Source organism: Manis pentadactyla, chromosome 6 (assembly GCF_030020395.1).
Source record: "Manis pentadactyla isolate mManPen7 chromosome 6, mManPen7.hap1, whole genome shotgun sequence".
Lineage (NCBI taxonomy): Eukaryota > Metazoa > Chordata > Mammalia > Pholidota > Manidae > Manis > Manis pentadactyla.
In genome coordinates, this window is record NC_080024.1 from 1382685 (window position 1) to 1405457 (window position 22773).

General features: G+C 53.0%; 1 protein-coding gene across 1 annotated transcript in view; it reads left to right on the forward strand.

Annotated features, from left to right (window-relative positions):
• Positions 1-22014, forward strand: part of NDUFA10 (NADH:ubiquinone oxidoreductase subunit A10) — a 51498-nt gene extending 29484 nt beyond the window's left edge. Inside the window, exons 9-10 of the mRNA XM_036901210.2 lie at positions 2702-2810; positions 21583-22014. Coding sequence (XP_036757105.2) covers positions 2702-2810; positions 21583-21651 — 178 coding nt within the window. The 3' untranslated portion in view covers positions 21652-22014. The remainder of the gene's footprint in view (positions 1-2701; positions 2811-21582) is intronic.
• Positions 22015-22773: the final 759 nt, after the last annotated feature.

Sequence of the window (22773 nt, forward strand, 5' to 3'; positions counted from 1 at the left end):
CCACTTGTTCATTTTTGCTGTTGTTTTCCTTGCCCCTTTAATTTCTCTTAAGAGTTACTTGTAGTTTTCAGGGTATAGATCTTTCACTTCTTTGGTTAGGTTTATTCCTAGGTATTTTATTCTTTTTGATGCAATTGCGAATGGAGTTGTTTTCCTGATTTCTCTTTCTATTGGTTCATCGTTACTATATAGGAAAGCCACAGATTTCTGTGTGTTAATTTTGTATCCTGCAACTTTGCTGTATTCCGATATCAGTTCTAGTAGTTTTGGAGTGGAGTCTTTGGGGTTTTTATGTACAATATCATGTCATCTGCAATCTGGATTCCTTGTATTTCTTTGTTTTGTCTGATTGCTGTGGCTAAGACCTCCAGTACTATGTTAAATAACAGTGGGGAGAGTGAGCATCCCTGTCTTGTTCCCGATCTCAGAGGAAAAGCTTTCAGCTTCTCGCTTTTCAGTATGATGTTGGCTATGGGTTTATCATGTATGGCCTTTATTATGTTGAGGTATTTGCCCTCTATACCCATTTTGCTGAGAGTTTTTAACATGAATGGATGTTGAATTTTGTTGCATGCTTTTTCAGCATCTATAGAGATGATCATGTGGGTTTTGTCCTTCTTTTTGTTTATGTGGTGGATGATGTTGATGGATTTTCGAATGTTGTACCATCCTTGCATCCCTGGGATGAATCCCACTTGGTCATGGTGTATGATCCTTTTGATATATTTTTGAATTCGGTTTGCTAATATTTTATTGAGTATTTTTGCATCTACATTCATCAGGGATATTGGTCTGTAGTTTTCTTTTTTGGTGGGGTCTTTGCCTGGTTTTGGTATTAGGGTGATGTTGGCTTCATAGAATGAGTTTGGGAGTATTCCCTCCTCTTCTATTTTTTGGAAAACTTTAAGGAGAATAGGTTTTATGTCTTCTCTGTATGTCTGATAAAATTCCGAGGTAAATCCGTCCGGCCCGGGGTTTTGTTCTTGGGTAGTTTTTTGATTACTGTTTCAATTTCTTTGCTCGTAATTGGTTTGTTTAACTTTTGTGTTTCTTCCTTGGTCAGTCTTGGAAGGTTGTATTTTTCTAGGAAGTTGTCCATTTCTTCTAGGTTTTCCAGCTTGTTGGCATATAGGTTTTCATAGTAGTCTTTAATAATTCTTTGTATTTCTGTGGAGTCTGTCATGATTTTTCCATTCTCATTTCTGATTCTGTTGATTTGTGTTGATTCTCTTTTTCTCTTAATAAGTTTGCCTAGAGGCTTATCTATTTTGTGTATTTTCTCAAAGAACAGCTCTTGGTTTCATTGATTTTTGCTATTGTTTTATTCTTCTCAATTTTGTTTATTTCTTCTCTGATCTTTATTATGTCCCTCCTTCTGCTGACATTAGGCCTCATTTGTTCTTCTTTTTCCAGTTTTGATAATTGTGATGTTAGACTATTCATTTGGGTTTGTTCTTCCTTCTTCAAATGTGCCTGGATCGCTATATACTTTCCTCTTAAGACTGCTTTCACTGCGTCCCACAGAAGTTGGGGCTTTGTGTTGTTGTCATTTGTTTCCATATATTCCTTGATCTCTATTTTAATTTGTTCGTTGATCCATTGATTATTTAGGAGCATGTTGTTAAGCCTCCATGTGTTTGTGAGTCTTTTTGTTTTCTTTGTAGGATTTATTTCTAGTTTTATACCTTTGTGGTCTGAAAAGTTGGTTGGTAGAATTTCAATATTTTGGAATTTACTGAGGCTCTTTTTGTGGCCTAGTATGTGGTCTATTCTGGAGAATGTTCCATGTGCACTTGAGAAGAATGTATATCCTGTTGCTTTTGGATGTAGAGTTCTATAGATGTCTATTAGGTCCATCTGTTCTAGTGTGTTGTTCAGTGCCTCTGTGTCCTTACTTATTTTCTGCCCAGTGGATCTATCCTTTGGGGTGAATTGTGTGTTGAAGTCTCCTAAAATGAATGCATTGCAGTCTATTTCCTCCTTTAGTTCTGTTAGTATTTGTTTCACATATGCTGGTGCTCCTGTGTTGGGTGCATATATATTTATAATGGTTATACCCTCTTGTTGGACTGAGCCCTTTATCATTATGTAGTGTCCTTCTTAATCTCTTGTTACTTTCTTTGTTTTGAAGTCTATTTTGTCTGATATTAGTACTGCAACCCCTGCTTTCTTCTCTCTGTTTTTCCATCCCTTGACTTTTAGTCTGTACATGTCTTTGGGTTTGAGGTGAGTTTCTTGTAAGCAGCATATAGATGGGTCTTGTTTTTTATCCATTCTATTACTCTGTGTCTTTTGATTGGTACATTAAGTCCATTTACATTTAGGGTGACTATTGAAAGGTACGTACTTATTGCCATTGCAGGCTTTAAATTCGTGGTTACCAAAGGTTCAAGGTTAGCCTCTTTAGTATCTTACTGACCTTGGCTCCTTTTTTGCTTCCAAAACTGCATCTATTCCCCAGAGGCCGCTGAGGCTTTGAAAGGCTCTACCTCAGGTTCTGCAAGTCATTTCAGAGAAGCACCTACATGCAAACAAGTGGTCCTTAGGGTGGAATTTGTGTTTCACTGTGACTGGCTGGGAATGAGTGGCATTTATTTGAATGTATGAATATTTAATATGGATGTTTTTAAAAATCAGCCTTAATAGCTTATTAATTTACTTCTTTGGTTTTAATGTGAGCTGTATTTGTCTTATTTTGTAGGGTTCAGAATAAGTTGGAGGTGCTGAATTACACAACCATTCCCCTCTATCTCCCAGAAGTCACCATCGGAGCGCACCAGAGCAACCGAGTCTTCCACAGGTTCATGGAGGTAAGATCTCCGGAGCTCAGAGAGCCAGCCCACGCTGGTATGAACTCAACGGTAGGAAAGTCACGGCTCTAAAAAATGGTTTTGTTGGTATTTTTTTTTTTGCTTTAGTGAAAGTTTCCTTTTACACTTAGGTCATCCTCCCATTTTCCCTTCCTCACGGTATGTAAAGCTGGGGTGGTGTCCCCGGGTCGTGCACGGCAAGCTGTCCCCAGGGGCCGGTGTCGCGGCCACCCTCTCCATCAGCATGTCATCTTGGAGTGAAGCGCTCTGTTCTTTAGTCTTTACATTTCTTCAGTGCCGAGTCTTACCTCTGCTTTTCCCTCCTCTTTGTGGCACCTCCGGCCACAAGCAAGGAAGGCACGTTTGAGCAGGGGGTCCCTGAGCAGATGGGAGCACGCAGGGCTGGGGTGAGGCAGGGCCGGGCGAGGGCGGAGGCTGGGCTGCTCCACTGACTTCCTCTGATCTCTTTACGTCTTCGGTGAATTGGTTTCAGAATGGTTTGGAGCGTCATTTCAGGCAAGAGTGCACAGACTTGGGGAACACTTGTAAGTTCTGGGTGTGGCCCTCTCTGGGAACCCTGGTGTCAGCGGGCACTGAGCGTGCCATCCATCCACACAGACGGCGGGGCTTTGCTGTCGGCGAGCGCAGAGCGACTGTACTTGAAGCAGAACTCCCACTAAGCCGTGAGCACTGAGTTGAATCCTGTTTAAGTATTTTCACGTCACCGTGCCTCTCACCTGCTGTGCACCTCGGCAAGGACACTGAGGGGTGCTGGGCATGTCCGTCCCGCTGTTTGCTTTCTTGCTTGGAGACTTGGTGTTTTCTTTTAAGCTAAGTTCTTTTGGTGGTTATGATGGTAAGTTTAGTCAGCCTAGAAGTTTGAGGAAATACATAAAACTGCAAAGGTGTCGCTCAGAGGCGCCTCCGGCTGGTGTTTCTGCACGCCCGTCTCTGGCCTGCGCAGGTGGCACATGCCTGCGGTTTCTCCCTCCGTCCTGAGTGGATGTGTGTGGGTCTGAAGTGTTGACTGTGTCCGGGGCTGGGCTGCCTGCTCACTGCACCTGGTGACCATTCCCGCTGTACTTTCAAGATTCACCAGCTCCTGTGGCATCGTACACAGGCTTCACTTTCTCCTGTGTCGTCACAGCCATGGCCTTGGTGCGTGTGTGTGAGCGTGTTTTTCTTGTCATGTGTAACTGAACCTAATTTCCACATTCAGTTGAGGACTTTAGTTTTCTGGATTCTTGAGAGATTGGATGGTAATGTTCCCTTTTTGTAAGGTCCCTGTCAGGTCTCACCCTCAGGACCTCAGTTTTTATTGTCTGGCCGAGTTTGCGTGGGCGGCCGACCCTCAGGGCTCTGCTGCAGTGTTTGAGAGGATGGATTCAGTTAACATTAATGGGTAGGGGGTATACAGTGTTCTATTTCTTCTTGGATTATATTTTGAAAGTTGCATTTTTCAAGGAATTTGCTCCCTTTCATTTAAATTTCCTAATTTCTGGCATGAAGTTGTGTAAAATGTCCTGTTCTATGGTTTTAGCTCCGTTAGATGTGAGACTGACCACGTGCCTCCTTCGTCCCTGTTGCTGGGCCTTGGTGCCCCTTCCCCCTGGCAGGGGCTCATCATTTGGGGGGGTCGTTCCCACTGCCCTCCCCAGGGCTCACTGCTGCCATGTAGGCCCATTGTCCTGTCCTTCTGCCCCAAGACCGTGCTGACAACGAGCTCTCACACTCAGTGTTTAAAATGGTCTCTGATTTTGTCTGTTTTTATTTCGGAACGTTTCAAACTTGACAAAAATAACAAGAATAGAAAACCAGCTTTCTCAGAACCTTGGTGAGTAACCAATCCACAGGGTACCCTGTCAGTGTGAGACACTTCAGGCGGCCATTGCAGTGCAGTTCCTACCCTCACCCCCTGGCCACCACCACGGAGTAAAAGTTGTCAGGCCCCTGTCCAGGCCTGCCCATCAGACCCTTTGGAGATGGAGCCCAGGAGCCTGTTTTAAGGAGTCCTCCAGTCAGTCCTGGTGTAGGTGAAGGTGCGAGAACCAGCCGGGAAGCGTGTTCCCGCAGGGGGGACCCGTGTCCTCTCTGACCACAGCACAGCCGCTGGGACCGGACGTCCCCACTCAGTGTGACTGTCTCCGGTCTGCGGGCCTGTCCCAGGGCCTTTCCTCAGAGAGAAGATCAATCCATGGCACCTCGTCTCCCTGGTCTCTGACTGCCAGTCCTCAGGCTTTCCCTGGCATTCATGACCTGAGACTTTTGAAAGTTACAGATGACAGGACAGTTACTGTTTGAATGGCCCTCAGTTTGATTTTGTTGGATACATCCCATGATTGGATTTAGGCTGTATGCATTTTGTAGGGGTATCTTGGAATTCATGCATTTCGCAGGATCCCCATTTGTTCCGTCCCTAGTTAGCTTTGGCCGCCTGACTGAGATGGTGCCTCACGTAAAGTTTCTCTTTTGCTCCCTGTAATCAATATGTATTTTGGGGGCTAGTACTTTGAAACTTGTAAATGTGCATTTTGTCATCAATCTTTAACCCAGTAGTTTAGCATTCATTGATTTCCTTGGCTAAGTTGTTAATACTGTGATTGCCAAATTGTACTTCCTGAATTCTCTCATTCCTTCTGTGTTCCTAGTGCTGTCTTCCATAAGGGAATGCTTTCTCTTCTCCTTTTTATTCAATTACCATGTCACTGTGGACTCCAGATTCCTATTTAATCCTTGTGCATCTATATTTTATTTCTCTCTGAATACTGACAACGTTGAATTGCGTCATTCCTCCAATTCCAGCATAACATGCAGTTCATCCTGGTGTCTCCCATCCCATGTCCTTCTCAGACAGCGAGGAACCTTTGCCTCAGGGTGCTTCCTGGGTTATCCAGTGCGTAACCAACTTCCCACCCCCCGTGTGGAGGCAGAACTAGCCCAGCCCTGCTTAATGGGTTTCGGGCCAAACTAAAAAGGAAGGAAGATTGTCCTCATTCTTGATGGCTGTGTTCATTGGGTATGGAATTCTAAATTGGCATTTTCCTTCAGCACTTCCAAACTTCCAGTAGTGTATGCTTCTGACCTTCATGTTTCTAACAAGAAGTTTGCTGTTCCTCAAGATGTTTCTTATCTTTCTGGCAGGGTTTATTATTTAGGTTTTCCTGAGTTGGTTTTGAGTATTTATACTGTCTGGGGCGTGCCCTGTACTCATGTCTGTTCTTTGCTTGGGACCCAGAGCGTCCCTTGCCTGGCAGCCCTTGTCAGTCTGGGGAAAGCCTCTGAGCGCTGCCTCAGTGGTGCCTGCGCCCGGGTCCCCTGCGCCCTCCTGGGCCCGCAGCCCCCGCTGGGCCCACACTGGCTCTCCGTCCCTCCCGCCCTGGTCCCCCTTTTCATCCCGACCTCTTCCCCAGCGAGCTCTTCCTGCCTGCCTCCCATCTTGCTGGCCGCCTCGGCTCCTGCTCACCTGTGTCTAGACCTGTACTGCTTATGTTTGGATTTTTAATGTTAATTGTAGTTCTTTCCATGTCTACAGTTTCCATTCTTTTATAATTTCAACTTATCTGCTGAAATTGTTTTGTCATCTAACTTCTTGAACACATGAATCAAAGGGTGTCTGATAGCCGCTGTATCTGGACCTCTGCTGGATCTGTCCCGATTGTCTGGTACCCTCCCATCCCTTCGTCTTCTGTCATTAATCTTGTTTTTTTGGTAAGCATGTTTTTTTTTTTTAAGTGACTGTCATTACTTTTGAAGAACTTTAAAGGCACTTGAAGCTCTGGATGGTGTCGCCTTTTTCTTGAGAGGAGGCGCTTACCGTCTCCGGCAGGTGTTCAGGTCAGGACAGATCCCCCACGTCCCTTCAGAAACCAGGCCGACTGATGCTGAGCTGAGGTCAGTCCTCCGCCTGGGTCCCTGACGAGCACTTCGGGTGGGGCCCTGTTTCCTGGTGGCGCTGACCTGCGGCTTGCTCCCCGTGGCCCCCCAGCTGAGAGCGTCTCAGCTTCCCGGGCTCCCGGCTTCTGCCAGCAGCTCCTCCCCTGCTGCCCGTGCCCCTCCCCTCTCTGCTTCCTCTTCCTGGGACCCTGGGGCCGCCCCGCCCTGATGCCTCTGCCCAGACGTTCTGTGAACCGTCCTCCCCCCTGGTGGCCTGGTGGGAGCGCTGTCTGTGCTAGTCGGCCGGAGGCTGGGCCCGTTAGCCATTTTAAACGGTGACGTGCTGAGGGAGTTTGGCGGTGTTTCATCATTGTTGTGTGTGTGTGTGTTTGCCTGATTTTTAATTTGAGAGCATTGAAGAGAATCTACTGTGTTGGACTTAGGATTTTAATGAATGTTGAAGTTTTTAATCAAGATTTAAATGATTGAGGAAGTGTAATTTTTGAAATTCCTAAGCATTTTAAAAACTAACCTCATTTTTTAGCAGAGTTTTAATTTACAGAAAAATCATGAGGATGGCAGAGAGCTTTCATGCCCCGCCCCCAGCGCCCCGTTAGCGTCTGAGCTCGATGCACTGTTAGTCACTGGGTCCACACGTGTGTGTCTCTGCCAACCGGAGTCCCCGCCTGCTCAGGCCTCTGCGGCTTTCCCTGACGCCAGTGTCCCGGCGGCTCTGGGGGTCGGCTCTCCTTGGGCTCCTTTTGGCCGTGGCTCTGTCAGATTCGTTGTTTTTGGTGGTTCAGCCTGGTAGTTTAAGGAGTGCTGACCAGGTATTCTGTAGAGTATCCCTCATGTGGAATTTGCTCTCCTGTGACTGGCCTGGGCTTATGTGTCTTTGCCATCCTCTCAAATCGCGTGCTGACAGCGACTTTGACTGCCTGGCTGAGGTGTGGGTCAGGTGTGTCCACCGTACGGCCTCATTCCCCCTTCTTGGAAGTCGCTGTGCGTAATGTAGGCTTTACCTATCCTTTGAAGAAGGATCGCGTGTGTGTTTAGTGGAACACTGACTTTTTTTAAGGAAATTCATTTGTTTGATATTAAAAAATAAATTGAAATGAGATAGAATACAAGTAATAGTGGCTATTTTTCTTCAGTCACGGAATTCCCTTTGGACAGTAAAGACATGGGTGATGATCATGGCCAAGCTGCTGTCTAGAAAGCACGTCATGGGGCCATGCAGACTGGTGAACCAAGTGCTGCCGGCTTCGGGTGGAGCTGTTTCCCAACTGGAAAGGTCTGCGGCCCCTCGAGGTCCCTGGCCAGGTGGCTGAGCCTGCTCGGGGAGAGCCTGAGTGTGAGCCAGCTGCCGGGAGGTGAGGTCTCTGGGGCACCCCGTGGGGGGCGGGCATCTTGGGGAGTGTGTCGTTCAGGAGGAGGAATTGTTCAGTGCTTGAGCAGAGGGCATTTCGTGGCTGGTTTCCCTGGAACGAGTCAGGGTGACCTGGGGCTCTTCTGTGGCCGGCAGGGGCCACAGAGCTCTGCTGCCCCGGTAGGCAGCTGCTCATTTTCTAGGGAAAGCATTTTTAATGTTGAAAATGTGTTTTAGCCAAAGTCCACTGACAACATGAGAGTTTATATAATCCTGATTAATATAATAAAGGAAATAAAATCACTAAAAACATGCTTCCTAATGTCATGGAAATGTGTATGTGCACTGTGCATACAGAGCTGCCCAGGGAACCTGAGGAGGGCGGCGTCCCGCGAGTCGCGATACGCCCGTTAGGTGCTGTGCACATTTCATGGTCAGTTCTGAACTTGCTGATGTTCTGTGGCTAGAAATTACTGGGTAGCACTTCTAATTCCTGGAAAAAGGCACAATGTGCTGACCTTCTCCTTTTTAAATTAAGTATTACAGTTGTCTTTTGCCTAGAAGGGATTTTCCTGCTCTGGCTTTGAGGTTTTGTAATGCAGCCAGGATAGGTTCTCCCGTTACGCCAGGGCTCTCTGAAGCTTGTTGATACCATCTTATTTCTTACTTCTATTTTCAGTTGTTTCTCTTTCTTTAAACATCTTAAAGGTAGTCACTTTATACTCCATATCTGGTGATGCTGAGAGTCGGGGAGGGTGGTCTGTCATTCATCCCTTCGGTTCCTACTGTGGCGGCTTATTTCCTTCCGTGCTTCGGAGACTTGGGACAGTACGTCTGTGCTTTGTGGGCATTTAGTGAGGGCGGCCCCTGCCCGTACAGGGTGCCCATTATACTCGACTCAGGTGAACCCAGACACTCTTGTGCCCCAAGTATTTCACTCAGCTGGGCAGCCTCTGTTGCTCGCTAGGTCTGGCAGCCCTGCTCTGAAAGGCTAAGGTTCATGAGGAAGTGAGTGACAGGTGCTCATGGGATTGCAGGCCTGGAGGAGGTGGGAGCTGGAGGCCCACCTGTGTGAGGACAGGCGGTGGCTGGATCTGCACGGCGCGGGCTTGCTTTCCCTCTGCCTTCGGCTGGGGGCGGGGCCCCCCAGGGGCTGAGTCCTGCGGAGGAGCGCGGCAGGGTGCCCTCCCTGGTCCAGACACGGCCCCGCTGTGCCTCCCGCAGCCCCTCGGTGTCCCCGGGCAGCCGAGGCTTCAGCCCCCACTCCAGCTCTGGTTTTCAGCTCGGGGTTTCCTGTAGAGCTCAGCTACGCATGTCAGCGCATTTCTAGGGGCTTTGCATCAGGAGGCTTCCAGGCGGCTGGGCCATCGCTCTGTGGGGAATGGAAGGCTTCTCTGTTTTTTTCCATGACCTGAAAACCTGTTCTGGTGCCAGTTCTCCTGGTGTCCGTTCCAGAGGCTCTGTCTGTCTGTGCTCAGAGGGTGTCTGCTCGTGAACCCTCCCACGGAGAGCTCATTTAATCTGCCACCCTCGGGGCAAAGAAGGGAAGCCTGGCTGATGACATTCTTGTCTTGTGTCATCATCAGAGCACTTTATCCAGGAGGTGCATTCAGGCATCCTGGGAATGCTGAGACATTATGAGGAATGACAGTTCACCCCTGACACTTGCTGCTAAGCCTGACATTGTAGGCACACACATCCCCCAAACACTGTCATCTCAGTGTTTTACATTGATTCACTTACACTCAGTAAATATGTATTGTGACAGGCCCTGTTCTGAGCATTGAGCCTACATCAGGGAGCAAAACAAAGTCCTGCTGCTGGGAGTTTACATCCTAGCTGGCGATTCACAGATGTACAGTGGGGCGCCCCGGGTGTTCTGCAGAGAGGCCTTGGAGCCTGTGGGCGGGAGCGGCCCAGCTGTACCTTGGGCAGCATTCGGAGGTGGGGGAGGCTTGGGTGTCCTGGGCGTAGCAGGCCCACTGAGATGGCATGGCACTGGGAGGAGGGCAAGCAGGGACGAGCTGAGGTCAGGATGCGGGCTGGAAGCTGACACTCCAGGTGAAGCGCTGGTGCGGCTGTGGGCCGGGGGGTGACCTGAGCGTGGGGGCTGAGCTGCCTCTCAGCGGGGTCACTGCTATCGCCTTGGCTTTGACGGGGGCACTGGTGGAGGCAGGGAAGCCGGGCATGTTCCTGGGGTCTCGGGAGAGATGGAGCCACGGGGCTGTGCCCGGCACGGCTCGCCGTCCTCTCAGGGAGTCCCCATTTCCCGATGGTGGCATCATCTTCCCTGTGCACTTGTTCTCACCTCTGGGCTCAAGGACTGGACATGCCATTGTTGAAGGGCTCAGACTGGAGGAGGTGGCCACAGGGTGGGTCCTGCGTGCAGGGTGGGAGAGGGCACTTTAGGCCCGGTGCGGGTGTGGGCCTCCACTTTGCTGCCTCTCTTTTAGACTCGTGTGGATGGGATGGATGGGAGGAGGGGCGCGAGTGCAGACGACGCTAGGAGTCGTGCTCTGGAGGGGGTCCGGCGGAGGCGGTAGCTGGGCCTTGCTCCTCCGACCGCGGATGCGCGTGAAATGCCTTTCATTGTAGGGCCCCGGGCACGCTGACGTGTGGCTGCCTTTCCTTGGCCTGATGGTGACCGGGTTCACAGGTTCTGAGTGAGCCCCAAGAGCGGCCCCCTAGAGAGCTTTCAGGGAGCGGCTTGCCTCTGCGGACGCCTGCGCAGCTGCTGTTCTCACCTCGTGTTAGGAGAGGGAGGGGGTCAGGTTATTGTTCCAGTGGGATTTCCGTTCTTCCCCAAGTGGGAACTTTGAACTCGGGAAAGCCTGTGGCATGACAGAACTTGCCCCGCGGAGCCCCAGCGGGCGGCTCGCCCACCCCTGTTTGAGCACTTAGTTTAGCAACTCCCCTGCATCAGATTGTCCCAGAGCATCTGGGCTTGGTTCTAGCAGGGCAGCCCTTTGCAGGTGCTACCCGGTTGGTCTTGATAAAATGTGAACCGACCACCAACTCACCCCCCTCGGGGCTGCACAAGCTCCTCGGCCCCCCGGAGGAGAGCCTCTGCCCCACGCTGCCCCTCTGCCCGCGCTGGGCTGGCCTGGCCTGGCAGGCAGGGAGGTGGGGTGGGGCTGTGAGGAGGACTGCACTTCCAGAGAGCCGGCACTTCCAGAGAGCCTGCCGGCTGCCCCCTGAGCCAGGGGTGGGGGTGGGGGGCAGAGAGTCCCCAGCACTGTTCAGGTGCCACAGGAAGGTCAAGGGGGTGAAAGAGCTTCAGTAGTGTGGTAGGAATTGGCTTTCCCATCCTTTATTGGCTGGATATTATGTTTGTGTTGAAAGGCTGATGAATTCTCAGTGTGTTTATAGGCAGAAGGGCAAGTGCCAGTAAAAGTGGGAGAGAAGGTACAGGAGGAGGGGCCGGGGGTGCAGAAGCCGAGAAGGGGCCCCAGGTCCACCCAGCAGGCCATGCCCCGCCCTCATGAGCCGGAAAGTTCTCCGCAGGTCCCTACCAGGAGGTGCCGGGTGCTGTGGAGGAGGCCTTTGAAGACAGCAGGGGGAGAGCTTTCTGAGACCCGGGGCGGAGTAGGGCTCCCCCTGTGGGGGCGGCCAACGTGCAGCTGGAAGACACGAAACCTGCTGCGAGGTGGCGTGGGGCCAGTCCAGCTGACCTGGCTGAGCGCTGAGACCACCCCTGCTGCCCTGTGTGGGGCCAGGCTCGCAGGTGTGGCTGCTGCACTTCCTGCGTGAATGTGTCTTCGTGACTCAGGGAGCACTGTGTTCAGCATCCTGCCACCCCTGATGTGAGAGCTGGTGAGTCTCTGGGGACAGACTTCCTTGACGATATCTTGACCAGGTGTTAAGGTGGTAGTGGGCTCATGGCTGTCAGACACCCCTGGGGTCAGACTTCCATGTGGTGGGCTGTGTCCCCTGGACCCTGTCGGCTGTGCAGGAACCTGCCCTTGCTCGTCCCAGAAGCCTGTCGTTCCCAGGGCACTGCACGCTGGGTGGAGACCCTGGGCGCAGCACTGGGGGGAGAGGGCTGGCAGCCTGAGCTCCGGGACGGCCGCAAGCATGCTGGGGCCCGTGCTGCCTGGGTGCTGACGGGCAGTCAGCAGGAAGCACACGGGGGACGGCAGTTTGGGGCCAGGAGCCTGTTCCCGTTGTCTAGTAGTCTGTTCCAGACTGTGCTTCTCGGAGCTTTGTAATTTCACATGTGCTTGGCCTGGAGACGCCCGAGGCACGCGCTTACCTTTGGCCTGGCAGGGGCCATCTAGGCCCCTGGCGTCGCTAGACAGCCCGTATCCTCAGAGCTGGGGTCCAGGGGATCACGTCTGTTTCTGCCTTTCAGCTCCTGCAGCTGCAGAGCCAGTCACCTAGTTTCTGGTCTGCATCGTGCGGTTGTGGTACTTCTTTGTGATGGCACCACTTGTTGCAGGAGGCTTCCGGCCTGTTTCTGGGGCTCCCCTAGTCCGTGTATTCATCTGGTGCCATTCACTGAGCCCTGGAGACCCACCGACAGTGGGAACCACAGACCCAGGAACACCGACATGATGTGGGTCCCAAGTCCTGGGGACCCTCGGGAGAAGAGGGGTTTGTGGGGTGGTCCAGTGCTTAGGGTTTCAGGATCTCAGCCTCACAGAATGCAGGAGTTGGCCAAGTAGAGAAGGCACCTGGGCCCCAGGTCTCCTTTGGAGAAGGAGTGGCATTGTGGTGGCCGGGGTGGCTGGTTTGGTGGCACCCGGGCGTGAGTTACTTGAAGGAAGAGAAGAGGTGAGGGGAAGGTGAGCTGTCAGATCTGGGGCCTCACAGCACAGAGGAGGCTAGTCCTTGTGCCAGGCTGCATGGGGAAGGGTTCTGGTGTAAGAGAGAGAATCCTGAACTGCGGTGTAGACAGAGCCTTCCATCAGTCCTTTATGTGGTGCGTGGCTTTCTTTAGAGTCACTGGCAACGAGCAACCGTGAGGAGCTCTTATAATCTGCCTAGAGGGGAGGCGCGTGGGCCGTGAGCTGGGTGGCGCTGCGGAGATGTCTTCCCAGCTGGCGTGTGGTTTCATCAGCCAGCGGCAGGGATGTGCCACAGGCCCACTCCTCGTGGGGCCTGGCGCTCTCCTCGCGGTTGAAAAGAAGGAGGTGGGTACGTGGGAGCCGGGAGGCTCTTTAGCACAGATCTGGTCGTTATGGCCCACAAGGAGGGGTGGGAGACTGGGGGCAAGGCAGCCCCTTCGGAGGAAGGGCTGGGACAGAGGTTGGCATGTCAGGGGCAAGCAGGACCTGAGGGGGCACGATGAGAACGTCCAGGTGGGGCCGCCAGCTCACTGTGGTCATGTCCTGTGCGCCGGCCCTGGGCTGGCCCAACAGGAGGCGCTGTGACTATCATTCCCATTTGTAAGTGAGCCGTGAGGCACAGAGGAGCCCGTCCAGTTCCCTGGAGGGCAGGTCCCTGGCTGCTACCTGTGTCAGCCCTGTGCCTGACATCCAAGCAGGGCTACTGGGGGCTTGGGGCCCTGGGCCGCCATCTGCGCGGGAGCAGTTCCCATTGAGCTGTGCCGATGACAAGGGCCTAGACTTGTGAAGAAGGACCTTTTCAGGAGAGAAAAGATCTAAGATTTAACATGAGTGGAAGAATTTTTATCTTCGGTTTAGTGCTGTTTGGGTGACCCTGTGACCCTGGTGTCGGTCCTGTCACTGCTCTGGCTGGAGTGCTGGGAGCTCTCAGGCGCCCATCAGTCTCCCAGGTGACGCAGGGTCCCCAGTTCCTGTGACTCCCATGACGTGACACGGGTACCTGGGTCTGAGAAGTACCCGTCCGCACGGTTTCCCTCACACACCCCCACTCTGCCATTGGAGCTGGCCCCGTAGATGCCCGTGAACACAGAACGTGTGTGCTTACTTTCTGAAGTCAGTTTTCAAACACCGTGTCGGGTCACTTTTTATTTCTGTGCAGTCCTTCCCTGGGGTGGTCGGACGACACTGGTCTCTGCATCCCTGTGCAGCCTCTTCGTGTTCACGGAGGCCAGATGCTGCTGAGGTGCTGGGCGTCCGACTGTGTCCAGGACAGTCGTGGGAGGCAGAGTCTCCTGCCGCCTCCCCTGCTGTTTGTATTTCTTTACTATCTCATGTTGTTTTCATTTTCAGAAACAAGTTCCCCTTCACCGTTTTTTAAAATAGATGTGTTCAATAACCTGACTGTGTTAATGCTTCATGTTCTTGCTTTTATGAAATTCTCTTTAATAAAGACAAACTTGCAGTAAGCAGAGAAACATTAATGTGCTGGGGGAGAAAAGGTATAGACTGAGCTGGTGTAAATTTCCTCTTGGCATTCAAACCTTACTTAGAATTTAATTTGTCTGTGTTTTCTGTTAAAACAGATTCTCAATTTAGAAGTTGCTTGGCTGAATGGGAAACAAAACACCCAGTATCTTCAGCCTGCCCCCCATCAGTTAGGGCTGGAGGAGACCTGACCATCTGCCCGGCCTCTGCTCCGTGGGCTCCCAGGGAGCTTGCTGACCAACCTGAGCGTTAGTCTGCATGTCCCCTTATTTGTGTATATTTCTACTTGCAGAAAATAACTGAGGTATGTCACTTGGAGAAGAAAGCGAGCATGAGTGGTAGGTTTCTCACCGGCTGAGCTGCAGTGTGTGGCTGCAGATCACCGTGTGGCACCTGCCCGTCTGCCGGTGCGAAGGGACCGGTGACGGGCGTGTGACTGACAAGCCAGCAGTGCCTCGGCTTTGCCCGTGTTCCGTCGCCGCTCCCGTTCAGGGTTTTCAGAGCGTGCTGTGCGCAGGCGTCCGAGGAGGTGCTGCCCGCGCCTCTGTGAGCGGGGTGGGTGGAGACCTGCGGAGCCTGTGATATCGCTGTGTGTTCAGCAGTAAGACAGGGCAGCCAAACACAAGGGGATTTGTAACAGGCGGAGACGTTTGTGTTCAAAATAGAAGGCACTTATTTTTAAAGTGAAAAAATTGTTTTTGAGAATTGATAATGATTTTTGAGGGTTGACATCAGTGTCGCTGCCCTTGATTTACGCTTAGCAGTAGTGAAAAACTGGGGAATTGTGTATCGGAGAGTGACTTTATTAAATAATTCTAGGGTGCTCTTTTGAAGTAATGAAAAATTCTTAGCCAAGCTCATTAGCGTTTATTTGTAATAATGGAGAACAGGAGTTGGAAATTGGAATCCCCAGGTCACCCCAGGATTATGTAGTCGTTCTAAGCCCCTCAGAGCATCTGGAGAGAGCAGAGCCAGTCACGCCCATTAGAACCCCTTCAGCCCCCAGTGGAGTGGCTCGGCCCCAGATGGGCAGGCCTCCGTTTGCCCTTCCTGTAAGGTCAGCGTTTGCGGCGATGCACCAAGGGGCCGAGGCGGGAGTTGGTCTGTGCTTCGGTGCCCCAGCAGGGCTCTGTGGGCTGCCGCTCCGGCACCACGGCAGGCTGTGCGGAGCGTGGCGGTGCCCGCAGGAGGGTGTGGAAGGCAAGTGGATTGGGGCCTACACCCGCCCCGCCCCCGGGAACCGCATACCTGGAAGCTCCAGCCGCAGGACCTAGGACACGCTGACTGACAGCTGAGTGAGAGATGGGCGGGAACGGGTGGGAGTGGGTGAGGCCGAATGAAGCAGCTTGGGGTGGAGGGAGACACAGCGATCACTTTGTCTTCACACTGAAGCTGCCGTTTACTAATATTTGCATGTTATAGTGGGAAGAGATGTCTGGATGTGAGAGCAAAAGCGTTCAGCCGCTTGCTTGCCCGCCCAGTGGCCCTGGGCAGATCTCCGTTCAGGGTGGAGGTGGTGCCATGCGAGGTAGCGCTGCAGCAGGTGTCAGAGGCGCTCCGCTGGTGTCAGGAACCAAACGGTCACATTGGGTGTCACTTTGAGATGAGTACCAAGGAAGAGACGGCAGATTCGGGAACTTCTGAGGAGCAGCTGGCTGTTAGCTTCAGGACAGGGGCCATGGATGCAGGGGCATTCTCACGGGAGGGGTGAGAGGGCACGTCAGGCCCGGGCAGCAAATGAGGGGCGTGGGGACTGCAAGCAGCTGTGGACTTGGTGCCCCCGGGATGGCACACCCGGGCAATGGGCGTGGTACCTGGGCAGGTCACATGCTTGGCTTTCTCACATGGGACGTTTCCTGGGCTGTTCTGCCACCCCCATCCAACTCACTAAGTGTTCTTTCCTCCTTAGTTCTTTTTTTCATAAATAGCAGTTTTTTATGGTGCTTGTTTCAGAAAAGGTGATCGCTGAGGACTGCCTGAAGCTGCAGCCAGGCTGTCCGAGTCCGAGGCCATAGAAGGTGGCCCCGAGAAGTGGCGACTCCGTGGTGCCTGGTGCTGCCCTCCAGCCTGGGGTGCGCTTTCCTGGGAGGGGTGGGGTCTCCTCCAGCCGAGGGGCTTGCTCTCACTTCGCGTCACCCAGGAGTGGGTGAGTGTCAGATGTACATCTCATTTCCTCTTTTCCTGGGCTCTTCTAGATTAGTTGATTATTTTCTGTAATTCTGTTGTATTTTTTTGTAGACTGATTAGCCCCACCTCTCTGTTTCACTGGTACTGATGCTCTGGGGTCTGCAGTGCATGTCTTACCTTGTCACAGCCAGCTGATGCTGACAGGTAGTCAGTAGTCACAGCAGTGGTGCACTTCCCACGTGGCCCAGGGCCTTGCAGGACTGCACTCTGCCCTCCCCCGTCCCCTGTGACGTCATTCCCATGCCCTCTGCTTCTGCAGGTCATAAGGTCATACACCTCACAGCATACTGTGATTGTTCAGGCTTTAAGTAGTAGGTCATCTTCTAAGGAGCTTAGAAGAGTCTCCCTCGTCTCTCACTGCCCCTCCAGAGCCGCCCTCCTGGGGCCCCGTGGGGAGGCGTGTTCCGGCTCTCCCTCCCCCTGGGCGGGCGCCTTCCTTTGACGACCCACCTTGCGGTGCAGGTCCGGTGGCCGTGAGTTCTATTAGCTGTGCTGAAAAGAGTATTTATTTCAATATCATTTTCACAGATATTTTCATTCACCATAGATTTCAAGGCTGACAGTTTCCGTGACGCTCTAAGGCTCCTGGCTGGGCATGGTTTCTGATGAGAAGTCTCACACTTCTTGCCTTTGGTCCTGTTCCTAGTGGGCCTTTCTTCTCTGGCTGCTTTTAAGACCTTCTCTTCATCTCTTTACCACTAGTTTCCACTAATTTAGTTGTGGTGTCCATCCGTGTGTCCTTCTGTGTGTGGACCCTGCTTGGTCTGGGGTTCTTGGACATGAGGGTTTAAAGTTTTCGTATTATTGGAAAACATTTGGTCGCTAAATCTCAGGTTTTGTTTCTTCCTCGCCTTCAGGGACTCTGAAGCACACATGCGTTGGGTGACCTGGCACCGTCCCATTGGTCACTGAGACTCCCCATTCGTTTTCCGCCTTTCTTTGTGCCTTATTTTGGATAGTTTCTGTTACTCTGTCTTCAGGTTCACTAATGTTTTCTTCTATGTTTACATAATGTGCTGTTATTTCAAGTCCTGCAAGGAACAGAAGCCCAGATGGGACTGGCCGTTGACAAGATTTTGGTGGAGGACAAATGGGAGAGACCCGAGCTGCAGCGAGAGCCTTCTGTCCTGCGCGTCAGGCTGACATCTGTGGCTGGGGGAGGGAGGGCAGGAGGGTGGGGAGGGAGCCGCCCAGGAGGGATGGTTCAGGCTGAGGGTCCTGGCGCCGCAGCACCTGCTGGGACAGGCCCACCTGCTGCGGGAACAGGCTGGCCAAGGACCCCTGCTCCGCTGTGGGCTGCAGGGTTGCGGGGGCAGGCCTGGTAGCTGGGCCATCAGGGTGGGTGCCCCCAACTGGGGGAGCACCTGGCAGCGCCCTCATGGCCAGCACACCTATCCAGGGAGATTTTATTTCCAGAATCCTTTTTTAAAAAAACTCTTTAAAGTTCATTTTGGCTCTTTTTGTATTTTCCAGTTCTCTTACTTTTTCATTTTTCATTGAATTCCTTGAGCATATTGAACATTTTTATAATACCTGTTTTAATGGCTTTGTTTCCTGATTCTCCATCTTTGTCATTTCTGAGGCAGCCTGGTATTTTCCCTTGATTATGGCTTATATCTTCTTTTTTTCACGTGTCTGGAAATTTTTCATTGTGAATTTTAGGTTTTTGAGCACTGGGTGTTGTTTTATTCCTTTGAAGTTAGAATTGTTCCTGGCAGGCAGTTAATATACTTGCCAATCAGTTTAAGCCCTTGGGGCTTGATGTTTGAGCTTTTTGGTGAGTCTAGAGTAAGTAGCCTGTGTTCTGGAGAAGAGCTGGCACGGCACCCGGCCGCCGAGGAGCCTGCACATGCCCACGTGTGCGGTGGGCGGTCACCCTGCTCTGGCCAGTGCTCCGTGCTGTGACCGCCTGCCTGGCCGCCAGCAGGGAATGACAGGAGCTCAGACACCCTGGGCGCGCCGACCAGGGAGGCCCGGGAGCTGTGGCTGGCTGTTGTGCGGGTTTGCTGAGGGTGGTGGTGAAGTCGGAGGACTTGTCAGATGACCGCTCACTGAGATGTGGGCTTTCTGTTCTTTGGCCTCAATGCTGTAGTTGGTCCTTCAGATAAAAAGAAAATTTACTTTGCAATATGATGAAAATTACCACTGTTCTTTTCTTACCACGGCTGCTGCATTTGAATAGCAGTTTGTTGGGCACTTCATGGGTCAGGAACCAGATGGGGGAAGGAGCCCAAGCTACTGCTTCATCAGCATCCCTCTGGCATGTCCTCCGTCCTCCTGGCCCCCAGTGGGTACCCGTTGTGCTGCAGCCGCTGCCGGGCCCCCCACCAGTGTCCTTTCTCTTGTGCAGATTTCTCGTCTGAGTTTCCTGCAGCTGCTGGAATGAACTGCCACAAACCAGGTGGCCTAAGACAGCAGGGCTGAATTGCCTTAGGGCTCAAGGCCAGGACAGAGGAAGGTGTGTGGGCAGGACCTGTCCCTGGAGGTTCTCTCCTGGCAGGGTCTGCTTCCCCTCTTCCCCCCTGCTCTGGCCTGTGGCGGTGTCTGGACTGCCCCCTGCTCATGAGCCTCGACTTCATCACTCTGCAAAGTCCCTTTAATGTGTGAGATCACGTGTCACCATTCTGGGGAATAGGGCATGGGCGCCTTTGGGGACATCACTCTGCCTGATGAAGCCCCTCGGTCCAGACTCTGCCCTGCCACCCCCCACGCACACACATGTGGGTGCTTTACCTTGTCTCTAGTTCTGCTTTTCAGAGCAGCCCGGACCTTGTCCCCCTTTACTCATCTCTGTTGTGTCTCACACGAGTGGGTCTCTGCTCTGCCGTCCTCCTGTCAGAGCCGTGGGCATTTCAGTCCTGGCTTCAGCAGAGGTCCCATCGTGTCCTCTGCAGCCCAGCCCCTTCTCCAGCCTGCACCCAAGGCCTGCCCATGCCAGTCCTCTGTCCCTCCTGCCAGGCTGCTTCACCCAGGGACCAGGACTGTTCTCATGCGCTTCCTCTTCTCATGTTTGCCCTGGATTTGCGCATCAGCCGCTAGTCACCTCCCCCTCAGTGCTGGATGGTGGCTGCATGGCCCTAGCCCTCCACTGTGGCCCTGTCTTCAAAGCTACAGGCCCAATTTTCCAGCTGTCCATTGGTCACCTCCAGGCAGCCCCCAACACCAAGCTGCTCCCATTGTTTCCATAACCAGGCAGGGGACTCAGCATCCCTGGGAAACCACCTGGCACACCCCTGCACCTGCTGCCCGGTTAACCAGGACTTCCTGAGCCCTCAAGGCATGTGGGAGTCACTGCGGCTCTCATACGAGGCAGGGCCTGCAGCTGTCTGGCCCACTGATCACCTTGTGCCCAAGTGCCTGTCAGAACTGAAGTGGAAATGCCTGTCTCATTCCTGTCCACTTCCTGTCTCCCGGAGCCTGTGCAGCAGCCCTGGGAGTCCATCCTCCCCAGAATGCCCCCCACTCTGTGCCGCCTCCCTGGACTCTGCCGGTCAGCTGCACACATGCAGGGCTCTGCTGAGTCAAGCACACTGGGCGGTCATGCATTCCTGGGTGTGTATACCTGCTCCCTTCCTAGTCTCTTCCAGAGATTATGAACTCTGGGGCGGCGGGTCATTCTTTTCTTCTGTATTCCCAGCGTGCTCCTGGCATCTGGATGAAGCCTTATCATCAGGCATCCCAGGCCAGAAAGCCGGAGGCAGGCACACGTCTCCTCCCCCATTTACCAGCTCCCTGCCTCCCGTGCGCGGTCTCACCTTGCCCACGTCCTCCGTCGTCCTGCAGCCAGGACTACCCCTGGAGGTCGCACAGTCCCCCTGCAAACTCGTAGAACAGTCAAGGAGGCCTGGCCAGACCGCCCGGAGAGGGAGCCTCGGGGTGCCGTCAGAGCTCTCTGTGCCCCCAGGAGGCCCGGGGCCACCTCGGCTCTCTGAGCACCTGCATTCTAGTGACTCCCCTTGGGGTGCCTGCGTTTGCTGCTAGGAATAAAGGAAGAGCTGGTTTATTTTCTAGTGCTTGCTCTGGAAGGATTTTGTGTGTAATGTATGGAAATTGTCCACATTGATTTGAAAATGTGAAAAAGAAAGCCCAGTATTTTGTTCCCACCCGTGGAACTTGGCAAAACGCAGTGTGCAAATGTTTCCCTGACACTACGCAGACTCCTGTCAGGTGGCGTGAGCCCCCTGGCTCCGCGGGTGCGGTGCCCGCAGCTGGAGCAGGCGCTGCCTCTCACCGCCTCTCCGAGCCTGCGGCCGCCCTGCCTCCACCACGCACTCCTCCGGCTGTGGGTGCTCTTGTGCCGCCCCCGACCCGCTAGGCCACGCCCCCGACCCGCCCGGCCACGCCCCCACTTCCGGTGTGCGCACAGTGGGAGGTGCTGGCAGCGGATGCCGCTGGTGGGGAGGGGTTGCGGCGTCCACCCTTCCAGCAGCGTGGCTGCCGAGAGGCCGTGTCCTGCCCCCTGGGCTGCAGCTCTGCGGGCCAGCGTCCTCCCACGGCTCCTGGGGGTCTGGGCACCCACAGTTCCCCCGCGGTTGGCCCCGGTGGGTGTCCTTTGCCCAGTCACACGCCATACGGAAGGCCCGTGTTAAACCCAGGTCAGCGTGGCTGCCAGCTTGCTGGCCCAGCCAGGCCCTGGAGAGGCATTGGCCTTATTACGTGTGATTTTGGCATGAGGTTTTTCTGAAGTTAGTATGTTTTCAAGTCATAATGGTCAAAGCATAAGAACAGACATGCTGTTTCCCAGGCCAGATGCCCCCCAGGGGGTCGGCACAGCCCACTCCCATCGCCCGCTCTCACCCAAGTGCCGCCACCACTGTTGCGTCCCCTCCCATGGCACTTGTCTCCCTCCTGGTGTTCACAGGCCACTGGCGTGGCGGTGTACGTCTGTAGCGCCCTCGGCCAGGTTGGGAGTCCCGCGGCAGCGGTGTTCATTCCTGCACCGGTGCGCCTGAGGGCCTCCACAGGGCAGCCTCCTTGGCTAATGGAGGGCAGAGCAGAGAAGCCGGTGGGGGGGGAGCGGGGGGAACGGCGTCCTTGTGACCGAATGTGATGATGGCTTTCCTTCCCACAGCTGCCGGGCCGCAGGTACTGTCCTGGGTATAATGCCGACGCGGGCGACAAGTGGATCTGGCTGAAGTGATGGGCCCCGCCCCGCTCAGCTGCCGCGCAGTGGGAGAGGCTTCCGGTCTGCCGCGCTGGGACTCCGTGTGGCTTCAAAATCAGGAGATGTGAATGATGCGAGAATTGCGCGGTGAAAGCAGCGGCCCGCGAAGAGCAGCCTGCCTGGTAGTATGTAGTTAGGGGAGTGCAAGGGAGCTTCTATTTGAAGGGTCCAGGGGGCGTCTCACTTCCTTCTGCAGCCATCCATGATTATCAAAGTCTGCGCGGAAAGGCTGGGTGTTACTAGAAGAATTTAATTTCACCCCAGTCGAGCTGTGTGTCATGCGGATTTTGTACACTGATTTGTCAGACTTCAAAAAATAAAAGTTTCTATGGCCCTTGACTCCACTGCGTTTGCAGACGTGGTGTGTGCGTCCCGATGCCCACGTGTGTGCTCGGCACTTCACTCCCGTTTGCTTGGCTGTGGCTGGTATGTTTCAGACATACGTTAGGGTTAGGAGCTCTTCTGAAGCATTAACTTTTTTGTTTTAGCAGTGTAACTACATAAGAGAAAAGGGAAAAACCTGAAGGGGAAATAGCAAAATGGAAGAAAAGATCATAGATTTTATAGGGCCGTGTAATTGTTTTGCAGGAAATTCTGAAAGCTCCATGTGACGACCTTCATTCAGCTGGGCTCATGGTTCCTTCCTTGAAGATTGATTTGAGCTTAGAGTGTTGATGGGATGAAACACAAAAGCAAAATAATATACTGTCTTTATTGCCTAAAACCCAGGTTGTCAACCAAAAGAGTAACAAGAGGGAAAATCACATTTCTTTATTCACCTCTGTGGAAACGTAGAAAACAGAAGTAAAATTTCTCGCAGGCTGAGGGTAGAGTTCATCCTGGTTCAGGAGGGGAGCTGGAAGTCGTGGGTCCTGCCGAACTGCGTCTCCTCTAGAGCCCCCCTGTTCTCCCCGTGGCGGCTGTGGCCACAAGTGGCTCTATAAATCCAAGTGAATAAAGTGTGGTTTAAAATTCAGCTCCCCAGTCGCACTGGCCACAGTTCAGGTGCTGAGAAGCCAGCTGGCCAGTGGTTTCCGTCCTGGACGGTGCGGAAGGGAGCGTTTTCCTTCTGGCAGACAGTCCCGGTGGGCCTCCCAC